The sequence below is a fragment of the Alnus glutinosa genome, chromosome 7 (genome assembly GCF_958979055.1).
Source record: "Alnus glutinosa chromosome 7, dhAlnGlut1.1, whole genome shotgun sequence".
NCBI classification, from domain to species: domain Eukaryota; kingdom Viridiplantae; phylum Streptophyta; class Magnoliopsida; order Fagales; family Betulaceae; genus Alnus; species Alnus glutinosa.
Window position 1 is genome coordinate 4890442 of NC_084892.1, and position 11612 is coordinate 4902053.

The 11612-nt window shown below is 36.1% G+C and overlaps 1 protein-coding gene across 1 annotated transcript; it reads right to left on the reverse strand.

The window, feature by feature from the left end:
- Window positions 1–4166: 4166 nt before the first annotated feature.
- On the reverse strand, window positions 4167–6842 carry LOC133873659 (glucan endo-1,3-beta-glucosidase, basic isoform-like). The gene is made up of 2 exons (XM_062311397.1): window positions 6683–6842; window positions 4167–5362 (listed from the first exon to the last, which is right to left on the reverse strand). The coding sequence occupies exons 1-2, from the start codon at window positions 6774–6776 to the stop codon at window positions 4419–4421; spliced, it is 1038 nt and encodes a 345-aa protein (XP_062167381.1). The 5' UTR covers window positions 6777–6842; the 3' UTR covers window positions 4167–4418.
- Between the last annotated feature and the right edge of the window lie 4770 nt (window positions 6843–11612).

The window sequence follows — 11612 nt, forward strand, 5'->3', positions numbered from 1 at the left end:
AAAATTCCTCCAAACATTTCCAAATACATGCATACAAACCCTATCAAATAAAATAGAATGGATCGAAGGCGGCCAATATAGGATTGTAGACTAATAATGCACATCTATATATATATATATATATATACACGTGTGGATCCACATATATTGGTTGCAACTTGCTAGCTGGTGTCCAACGTACCCGGTTCAAAAACTGTGGATTAATTTGATCATATTAGGAGACCTGGACCTCTGGACTTGGGCTGCTTGACTCCGTCGGTGAGTTGGGGGAAATAGAAAGCGATGTGATAATTAATTAATTTGTGGTTAATGTTAACCTGTACGTATAATATATTCGCATGACAGCACATCGGCAGCAACTAGGAAGGCAACTACAAATCTCCACCATGTCAGCCCTATGATATAGCACACCAACATGGACAGATCTCAGCTATATGATCAGGAAAGGAAAATATCAAAGTATCTCCAGCTAAGCTAATTAAACTATATCGTGATGCCAAAGACAGCACTATATAAGAAGGTAGGGAAATATTGCTCAATCAGACCAATACCGTACGTGATGCTCAAGACAATATTAAGAAGGAAAGGAAAACATTGTTCAAGCCTGAATTGCCAAACCTTGATGCTCACGAAAGCACTATATAAGAGGGAAAGAAATATACTGCAGCAAAGAACCTTGGAACCAACTAGGAATGAAATCATTATTATAATTTGATATTCACTGTTTTATTTCTCTTGCTGTAAAACCGTGGGTGTTATTAACTGTTACACCACCCGTGTATATAAGGCCATGTGCCTCTTCAATCTTCATTGTATGTTAAGTAATTATAAGCAAGCAATACAAATATTTTCAGATAAGACTTAAACTTCACTGCACAAGTCTTTGTTTATTTCTGTTAAATCAAACTAACACGCTAAAATTAAATTCTTTTCTCGTTATTATCTCATAGATGTAGTGAGTACGTAATGCTACGGAACAAAGTAGTGTATCCGGAAGGCATGAGTTGGAGTGGCATTATTGTAATTTTGTATTTAACTTTATATTACCGCAATGCCACTCTACCTCATGCTTTCTGGAAACGCTACAGAACATGTAATAATTTCAACCATCTCTTAAATCTGTCTTTGTTCTAATAGTTTGAAATTGAGAGAATCGTACTTTGGTCAGAATCCTATTTGTTGCTCAGAGACCTTTGAGTGGCCATTGACTCCATTTTTTAACTAGTCAAGCAGTCACGCCATGGAAATTGCACCATTAGTGGTACATGTAGAGTGAGTTTGACATTGTGATTTCGTAAACAAAAAATGTGATTTTAAACTATATAAGCATATATACTTGCCTTCCTTCCTAGCTTGCTTAATTAATCTTTCTTTCTCTTCTATAGGGGGAACGATTTTGACAAAGATCTTCGGTCAGTTTGCATGGTAAAGACCCAATTCCTGTGAACTTCTTCACTTTTGAGGTTTCTCCTCATGAATACATCATTAATCAATGTGGTTGAAAAAACAAAAATTTGTGTAGGTGTTTATTGATGTGTTTGCTTATTTGGTTTACTCAAGATTTCTTTATTGGCAGCTTGAATGCAACAGTCACAGAAGTTGGAACCGCAGCACACTTTTGAAGGAAAACATGGAAGCCATATGGTTAAGAAAGCAAGAGGCCATGCATTATCAAAAGAGAGCGCATGAAGAAATATTCATTTTCAGAGAGTAATTATAACAAAATTCACCATTTCCTAATTTTAATTTTCGGGACAATTAATAATTTAACTTGATATTAAAACTGGGGTCTTGAGTTGAAACTTTGATTCTGTTCGGAGTTTATCGTTGTTTTAAAATTGAAAACAACGTCAAGTTTCCTCTTCTCATATCCGTGTTTTGTGTCATGCCATAACCATTTTAAAAGGGATTAGGACCCTCGTATTCTCAAAATACATAATTTTGACTGTTTTTATGTATTGAAACACTTGAAAAATGCTACTTATTAAAAAGGTGCAAAGGGCAAATCATACTGTTAAATAGGAAAGGCTAAGTGGCGTAATCAAGTCTCAATGTAATTACTTCTCCAATATTTAAGAAAAAGTATTTGCTATATATATAAGAGCATGTGATATTATTGAAATAGAGAACCGTAGTTTTGAGTCTACGTACGGGATTGCAAGCAACTCTTTATTTGTTGTTTTAGGGTGCCTTTTGAGTTTTGACATTGCGATTTTGTAGACAAAAAATGCGATTTTAAATCAAATTGTAAAAAATAAATCGTTTCGGATTGTGTTTTTAAAAAAATTGCAATCAAATCGCAAACAAGTCACAATGAGAATTTTTATTTTTATTTTTTTAAACACAACTTTAAAAGCTAAATTGCGATTTTACCAAAAACTTAATTATGTTTTCAAATCGCACATAAAATCTTGATTTTTAAGATTCGGCCACCAAGACAGTATACATAGGAGCCTAGCAATGCAAAGCTAGACTTCCGCTGTGGTTTATTTCGTCTCCAAACTCGAGAGACCGTCGGCCGCGTTAGCAGGAATCTTCTTGGTATACCACCTATCAAGGTCGTGATTCGCCTCCTGATTAAAGATAGGCATACTGATGATGAACCATCGGATTTTCTTTTCTTACTTTCTGGGCGAGATGAACCACAAGTTGATTGAACGACGAGATGGCCGTTAGCTCCCTCCATCGGGTATTTGTTATTGGGCGGTTGGTTGGAAGCAAGGTGTAGGGACTAGGGAGGAGGCGATCTGGGGATTTAAGGGTTTTCTTCATAAAAGAATGCCAAAGTCGGTGGAGTGAGGTGTCGATTGATAAGAGATGCGTAGGTGAGGTGGCTTGATCGTGTGGTTTGTATTCGTTTGGACTTTGGAGATTTTAAATAAATACAGTTTGTGTAAAATGCGAAAGTCAATGTATATATTAAGTAATGTTTCTTGTACACAAATTGTGTCTAGCATATATATATATATATATATATATATATATATATATATATATATATATATATATATATATTAGAAAAAAAAAAAAATGAAAACTACACGTACACTTTGTGTGCAAGAAACATATATCTTCCTTATTTGGTCTAACTTTTTTTTGGAAAATTATAAATATACGATTGTATATTTGTATTCACATGTTCTAAATATGTCAGACTGAAAGTCCTCAAACCAATATCAAAATATAACAAATCAACAAAATATGAAAAGTAGCTAGGGAAAACAAATCACATGTTCTCGTTGGACCTGGTCGGAGGTCCGCAGTGTGCAGTGGTTTGCAGGGCCTGTGGTGGTTTGCGAGGGTCAGTCGGTGGGCCGTTCGTCTTGGTAGGTGGTGCTCGGTCGGTCGGGGAGGGGGACGATGGAGATTTGGGAAATTCGGGGGGGAAGGGGTGGTGGTTTGCGAGGGTTGGTCGATGGGCCGTTCGTCTTGGTAGGTGGCGCTCGGTCGGTCGGGGAGGGGGACGGTGGAGATTTGGGAAATTTGGGGGGGGGGGGGGGGGGGATGAAATCGGTTTGAATGGGGAGATTTGGGATTTGGAACACGTTTTCATATATATTTTTTAATATAAAAAAAGAAAAAAGAGTGTCGACCCTCGTCCCACGAATAGACGAAATCTTTATTTGGATAAGGTTTTTTTTTTTTTTTTTACCACTCCTTAATTCCTCTATAAATTTATATATATATAGACACACACACACAGACACACTTCAATAGTCAAGATGTAACTGTAACAGTCTTTATCAGTTTTCTTCGCTCTATCTCTCTTCATATTATATATTTCTACAAGCAAAAAGCATGCATATATGTATATATACTAATACCCTAGTCCCACACATATTAAGTGGAGAGATTATAAAAGCACTCATGATGTTAAGTCTCTTGTCGGTTCATTACAAGATGTGATTTGTGCTTTTATTAGGACAATATTATAATAAGTAATGTTAGGAACCATTTTTTTATCCTCCAAAAATTGATGTGGCTTTTAAAATCACTATTAGATCAAAATCCAATAGTGATGCATTCCATGATAATTTTAAAGGCCACATCAACTTTAGAGGATAAAAAGATGATACAAAGATGGTCCTTATCATTAATTTATATATTAATACAATATATCATATAGGCCATCTTGGGCTTAAAAAGTTTATTCTACACAAATTGAAGATCATAGTAAAATAGAATTTCATAATTTCAGCTGCGCGTACATGCTTAATTTACATGTACAAACATAAAAGAAAACTATTTTTTAAAGACCACTCTCTCCATGCTTATCTATGCATGGGTGCATTTCTGCATGGATACATTAACACAGGCAGATGAACTACAAAGGTGGCTTAGCTTGCTTATTAATTTCACACCAAATTAAGGTGGCCTTAATTATTCCAAAGTGCATGCACTAGCCAGACGTGCTATTCTCAATTGAAATGAATTGAGTATTTAGGTGTCTTATTTGGAAAAAAGAGGCCCCAATGTTTCTCTAACTTCGGATTCTTTTGATTCTCATCAAACATCGCAAACACGTAAGTTTCTATTGGCCTGCTGGGCTTCTTTGGAGTCCCTCCCTTCACATGCTTCGCCAAATTAGTGTTGTAAGTTTTTGCATTATTTGTACTCGCCCCTATCTCTCCCGCCGACGGCCAACCAGTCTCTGAGACAACGATTTTCAAAGACCCGCCGCCGGCCTTTTCTAATGCCGAGTAGTAGGCATCCAAAATGGCGTCAAAAAGATTCCTGTACCCCAGCTGGCCGTCCTGCACAACAACCCCCGGAGAAGTGAAAAGAGCATACTCAAGATGGATGTTACTAGTGTCATCGATGTAACTAAAATACGGGTACATGTTAACGAGCAACGGGGAGTTGTTGTTCACTAAGAAGCTGATGACGGGATTGAGTAGTTGCTGGTACTTGTTACTGAAAGAGCCTTTTGACGGAGGGTAGGATTCTCCGAGAGCAGCGCCGAATATGGGAGTGGAAACTTTGATTTGGCTCCCAAGGCCGGCCTTAGAAATTGCAGTTTGGATGTTTTGCATGGCAGGGAAAAGGAATTTTGCGTATGGACCTTCTGGCTTTATTTCATTGCCAACGGCAATGTATTTGAAATTGACGTCGCCGTAGTTTTGTACATTGTTTCGGATCCAGTCGTCGGCATTGGCCTGCGCTGAAGCTATGTGTTGAAGCTCTTCGTCAGGGACTCCCAGCATGAGCTCGATGTTGGTGCCTCTGAGGGCATCTTGAGCAGCTTGGTTTTGGCCGTAGAGTCGCATTCTTCGGATGTTATGTTGTTGATAGAGAGCTATAACTTCAGCCGGAGGTGGTAAGTTGTCGCCAAGCATTCCATAACAAACACCAAGCTCGGCAGCTGCATGCATGCAATTCCATGTGTTAAATATATATATATAGAAATAAGATGTTAAATATGGATAGAATTTGGCATATAAAAAGACAAACGTAGATAAATAGAACATGTTACCAAACAAAAGATTTGATAAAAAAAGTATATATAGTTATGATATATATATATATATTCATCTTGTGATTTTCCGAAATGAACTCATGATATATATAATTAATAGATCTTTTTCAAGCATGTTCAGGGTGGATAAGATTTATAACAACTATAAAGTGATTTTATAGAAGTTTAACTTTCACAACTTTTGAGAGATCGATAGAGTGTCAAAGTACCAATTATCTCAAAAGTTGAAGTTGATAAAATCAAATAGAGCCGAAATCTATCTCTATTTCTCCTACCTGTCGTCCCTTATTTATTTTATTGAATTGAATGAGAGAAAAAGTTACAGGGGAGGATCTTCCCTAGCCACTTTTAATCTGAATGAAAGACAAAATAGGAGATCTTATGGGAATGCCTTCAAAATCAAGATTGGAAGTGGCCCACTTAGCTAAGCAATGCGCACGACAATTTACACTACGAGACACTTTCAAAGTTTTCCAGCCATAAAAGGAGGATAAAACTAAACTAATATCAGAAATACAATTTGTAAAAGACCAAGAAGAAAAAAGAGGGGTTGTTGATGGCAAGAACTACTAGAAGATAGAGCATCACCCGCTCCAAAAACAGTTTTCCACAACCAGAAGCAGCTAACCGTGAAGCCAAAAAGGCAACATAAGCTTCACCAATAAGCACATCAGTGGAAACCAAATATTTATGAGTAACAGCTTGAATGATATTGCCTTGCTCGATCATCACTGAGCACAGCCACAACAACAACAAAAGCTTCATGCACTGCAACATTAAAATTTGCGCGCCTTGAAGCAACCGGCTATAGGATGAAGCCAAAGTTGCCATGGAAATTTAAAGTTGTGTTGTCCTTTAACTCAGCAGAACTAATATCCTAAACTCAATGAATCTATTAGGAGATTATTTGTGGTTGTGAGAGGCTCCGGGCATGTGATAAGTTCACGACCTCCTGAACTTGGAATAGAAAATGGAGAGGATTCATTTTGCGGTAAAAATTCTGTTTTGTAGCATCTAATTAACAGTGTACATGTTGTCATGTCATTTAAAATTGTTAAATGATGTAGCAACATATATACCATTAAATTTTTAAAATCTAATATAAACCTCAAAATTAATATTCCATTTCACTTGAAAGTGAAAGATGATCTTAATCCCGTAATCGATTTGTTTAGGACTATAACAAGGTTTGAGAGAGAGAAAGACCTGTTTGGCCTACGGTGGCCATTAGCAGCCCAAGCAATAGCATTATGGAGATCATCAAAGGAGGGCTTTTGCCAGCATAATTGGATTTAGCCATTTGAACAAATATAGAAGAAAATAAGCTAAGAAGTATGCTTTAATTTTAACAATATCAAGCAAGCTGCTGCCCTTTTATAGAGGGAGATAGAGGCTTTTTCGTCAGATTTTTGGGTGACCATTACAGTCCATATTTTTCACTGGTCAAGCATTCCAATATGGAAATTACTAAGTTGTTCCCAAAGTATACATACCACTTGCATCATTAATTTATCAAGGCAGATCTAACTGCTTGTTATCTATCTCTTGGAATTGTCTCCCTACCTTTGAATGGTCTTCAATTTGTCCATGTCCCTTGTGAGCTAGGCTGCATTCATGTAGCTAGTCATATATACAAACACACTATGACATCACTAGGCAGGGACGGACTAGGAGAATCGGAAAAAAGTATTGTTCTATATCCTAAAACGTGGAAAATTAAGCTAGTAGTTTTCTTTGAACAAAATATTTTTCGAGCAGGAACAGAACTAGGATTTATTATTAGGATGTGTCAAAACATTAATAAGGGGTTAAAGTTAATTTTAATAGGGACCAAGCTAATTTTTACGTAAAAAATATATATACTTAACTATATATATATATATATTAAAAAAAAAACTAGTTGTACATAGATATTTAACAATAAATACATAAATATTTTGACTATATATTTATACATTAACATTTTAGTTAAGACAAAAATCTCTTACAAGTTGAGTTGTACGAAAATTCCTCCAAACATTTCCAAATACATGCATACAAACCCTATCAAATAAAATAGAATGGATCGAAGGCGGCCAATATATATAGGATTGTAGACTAATAATGCACATCTATATATATATATATATATATATATATATACGTGTGGATCCACATATATTGGTTGCAACTTGCTAGCTGGTGTCCAACGTACCCGGTTCAAAAACTGTGGATTAATTTGATCATATTAGGAGACCTGGACCTCTGGACTTGGGCTGCTTGACTCCGTCGGTGAGTTGGGGGAAATAGAAAGCGATGTGATAATTAATTAATTTGTGGTTAATGTTAACCTGTACGTATAATATATTCGCATGACAGCACATCGGCAGCAACTAGGAAGGCAACTACAAATCTCCACCATGTCAGCCCTATGATATAGCACACCAACATGGACAGATCTCAGCTATATGATCAGGAAAGGAAAATATCAAAGTATCTCCAGCTAAGCTAATTAAACTATATCGTGATGCCAAAGACAGCACTATATAAGAAGGTAGGGAAATATTGCTCAATCAGACCAATACCGTACGTGATGCTCAAGACAATATTAAGAAGGAAAGGAAAACATTGTTCAAGCCTGAATTGCCAAACCTTGATGCTCACGAAAGCACTATATAAGAGGGAAAGAAATATACTGCAGCAAAGAACCTTGGAACCAACTAGGAATGAAATCATTATTATAATTTGATATTCACTGTTTTATTTCTCTTGCTGTAAAACCGTGGGTGTTATTAACTGTTACACCACCCGTGTATATAAGGCCAAGTGCCTCTTCAATCTTCATTGTATGTTAAGTAATTATAAGCAAGCAATACAAATATTTTCAGATAAGACTTAAACTTCACTGCACAAGTCTTTGTTTATTTCTGTTAAATCAAACTAACACGCTAAAATTAAATTCTTTTCTCGTTATTATCTCATAGATGTAGTGAGTACGTAATGCTACGGAACAAAGTAGTGTATCCGGAAGGCATGAGTTGGAGTGGCATTATTGTAATTTTGTATTTAACTTTATATTACCGCAATGCCACTCTACCTCATGCTTTCTGGAAACGCTACAGAACATGTAATAATTTCAACCAACTCTTAAATCTGTCTTTGTTCTAATAGTTTGAAATTGAGAGAATCGTACTTTGGTCAGAATCCAATTTGTTGCTCAGAGACCTTTGAGTGGCCATTGACTCCATTTTTTAACTAGTCAAGCAGTCACGCCATGGAAATTGCACCATTAGTGGTACATGTAGAGTGAGTTTGACATTGTGATTTCGTAAACAAAAAATGTGATTTTAAACTATATAAGCATATATACTTGCCTTCCTTCCTAGCTTGCTTAATTAATCTTTCTTTCTCTTCTATAGGGGGAACGATTTTGACAAAGATCTTCGGTCAGTTTGCATGGTAAAGACCCAATTCCTGTGAACTTCTTCACTTTTGAGGTTTCTCCTCATGAATACATCATTAATCAATGTGGTTGAAAAAACAAAAATTTGTGTAGGTGTTTATTGATGTGTTTGCTTATTTGGTTTACTCAAGATTTCTTTATTGGCAGCTTGAATGCAACAGTCACAGAAGTTGGAACCGCAGCACACTTTTGAAGGAAAACATGGAAGCCATATGGTTAAGAAAGCAAGAGGCCATGCATTATCAAAAGAGAGCGCATGAAGAAATATTCATTTTCAGAGAGTAATTATAACAAAATATTCACCATTTCCTAAGTTTAATTTTCGGGACAATTAATAATTTAACTTGATATTAGAACTGGGGTCTTGAGTTGAAACTTTGATTCTGTTCGGAGTTTATCGTTGTTTTAAAATTGAAAACAACGTCAAGTTTCCTCTTCTCATATCCGTGTTTTGTGTCATGCCATTACCATTTTAAAAGGGATTAGGACCCTCATATTCTCAAAATACATAATTTTGACTGTTTTTATGTATTGAAACACTTGAAAAATACTACTTATTAAAAAGGTGCAAAGGGCAAATCATACTGTTAAATAGGAAAGGCTAAGTGGCGTAATCAAGTCTCAATGTAATTACTTCTCCAATATTTAAGAAAAAGTATTTGCTATATATATAAGAGCATGTGATATTATTGAAATAGAGAACCGTAGTTTTGAGTCTACGTACGGGATTGCAAGCAACTCTTTATTTGTTGTTTTAGGGTGCCTTTTGAGTTTTGACATTGCGATTTTGTAGACAAAAAATGCGATTTTAAATCAAATTGTAAAAAATAAATCGTTTCGGATTGTGTTTTTAAAAAAATTGCAATCAAATCGCAAACAAGTCACAATGAGAATTTTTATTTTTATTTTTTTAAACACAACTTTAAAAGCTAAATTGCGATTTTACCAAAAACTTAATTATGTTTTCAAATCGCACATAAAATCTTGATTTTTAAGATTCGGCCACCAAGACAGTATACATAGGAGCCTAGCAATGCAAAGCTAGACTTCCGCTGTGGTTTATTTCGTCTCAAACTCGAGAGACCGTCGGCCGCGTTAGCAGGAATCTTCATGGTATACCACCTATCAAGGTCGTGATTCGCCTCCTGATTAAAGATAGGCATACTGATGATGAACCATCGGATTTTCTTTTCTTACTTTCTGGGCGAGATGAACCACAAGTTGATTGAACGACGAGATGGCCGTTAGCTCCCTCCATCGGGTATTTGTTATTGGGCGGTTGGTTGGAAGCAAGGTGTAGGGACTAGGGAGGAGGCGATCTGGGGATTTAAGGGTTTTCTTCATAAAAGAATGCCAAAGTCGGTGGAGTGAGGTGTCGATTGATAAGAGATGCGTAGGTGAGGTGGCTTGATCGTGTGGTTTGTATTCGTTTGGACTTTGGAGATTTTAAATAAATACAGTTTGTGTAATGCGAAAGTCAATGTATATATTAAGTAATGTTTCTTGTACACAAATTGTGTCTAGCATATATATATATATATATATATATATATATATATTAGAAAAAAAAAATGAAAACTACACGTACACTTTGTGTGCAAGAAACATATATCTTCCTTATTTGGTCTAACTTTTTTTTGGAAAATTATAAATATACGATTGTATATTTGTATTCACATGTTCTCAAATATGTCAGACTGAAAGTCCTCAAACCAATATCAAAATATAACAAATCAACAAAATATGAAAAGTAGCTAGGGAAAACAAATCACATGTTCTCGTTGGACCTGGTCGGAGGTCCGCAGTGTGCAGTGGTTTGCAGGGCCTGTGGTGGTTTGCGAGGGTCAGTCGGTGGGCCGTTCGTCTTGGTAGGTGGTGCTCGGTCGGTTGGGGAGGGGGACGATGGAGATTTGGGAAATTCGGGGGGGAAGGGGTGGTGGTTTGCGAGGGTTGGTCGATGGGCCGTTCGTCTTGGTAGGTGGCGCTCGGTCGGTCGGGGAGGGGGACGGTGGAGATTTGGGAAATTTGGGGGGGGGGGGGGGGGGGGGATGAAATCGGTTTGAATGGGGAGATTTGGGATTTGGAACACGTTTTCATATATATTTTTTAATATAAAAAAAGAAAAAAGAGTGTCGACCCTCGTCCCACGAATAGACGAAATCTTTATTTGGATAAGGTTTTTTTTTTTTTTTTTTACCACTCCTTAATTCCTCTATAAATTTATATATATATATAGACACACTTCAATAGTCAAGATGTAACTGTAACAGTCTTTATTAGTTTTCTTCGCTCTATCTCTCTTCATATTATATATTTCTACAAGCAAAAAGGATGCATATATGTATATATACTAATACCCTAGTCCCACACATATTAAGTGGAGAGATTATAAAAGCACTCATGATGTTAAGTCTCTTGTCGGTTCATTACAAGATGTGATTTGTGCTTTTATTAGGACAATATTATAATAAGTAATGTTACGAACCATTTTTTTATCCTCCAAAAATTGATGTGGCTTTTAAAATCACTATTAGATCAAAATCCAATAGTGATGCATTCCATGATAATTTTAAAGGCCACATCAACTTTGGAGGATAAAAAGATGATACAAAGATGGTCCTTATCATTAATTTATATATTAATACAATATATCATATAGGCCATCTTGGGCTTAAAAAGTTTATTCTACACAAA

Coding starts and splice junctions, on each gene's coding strand:
- LOC133873659 (XM_062311397.1), bottom strand. CDS start 6,776: ATGGCTAAATCCAATTATGCTGGCAAAAGCCCTCCTTTGATGATCTCC. Junction 5,363..6,682: donor GGCCACCGTAGGCCAAACAG/GTCTTTCTCTCT, acceptor GCATGCATGCAG/CTGCCGAGCTTGGTGTTTGT.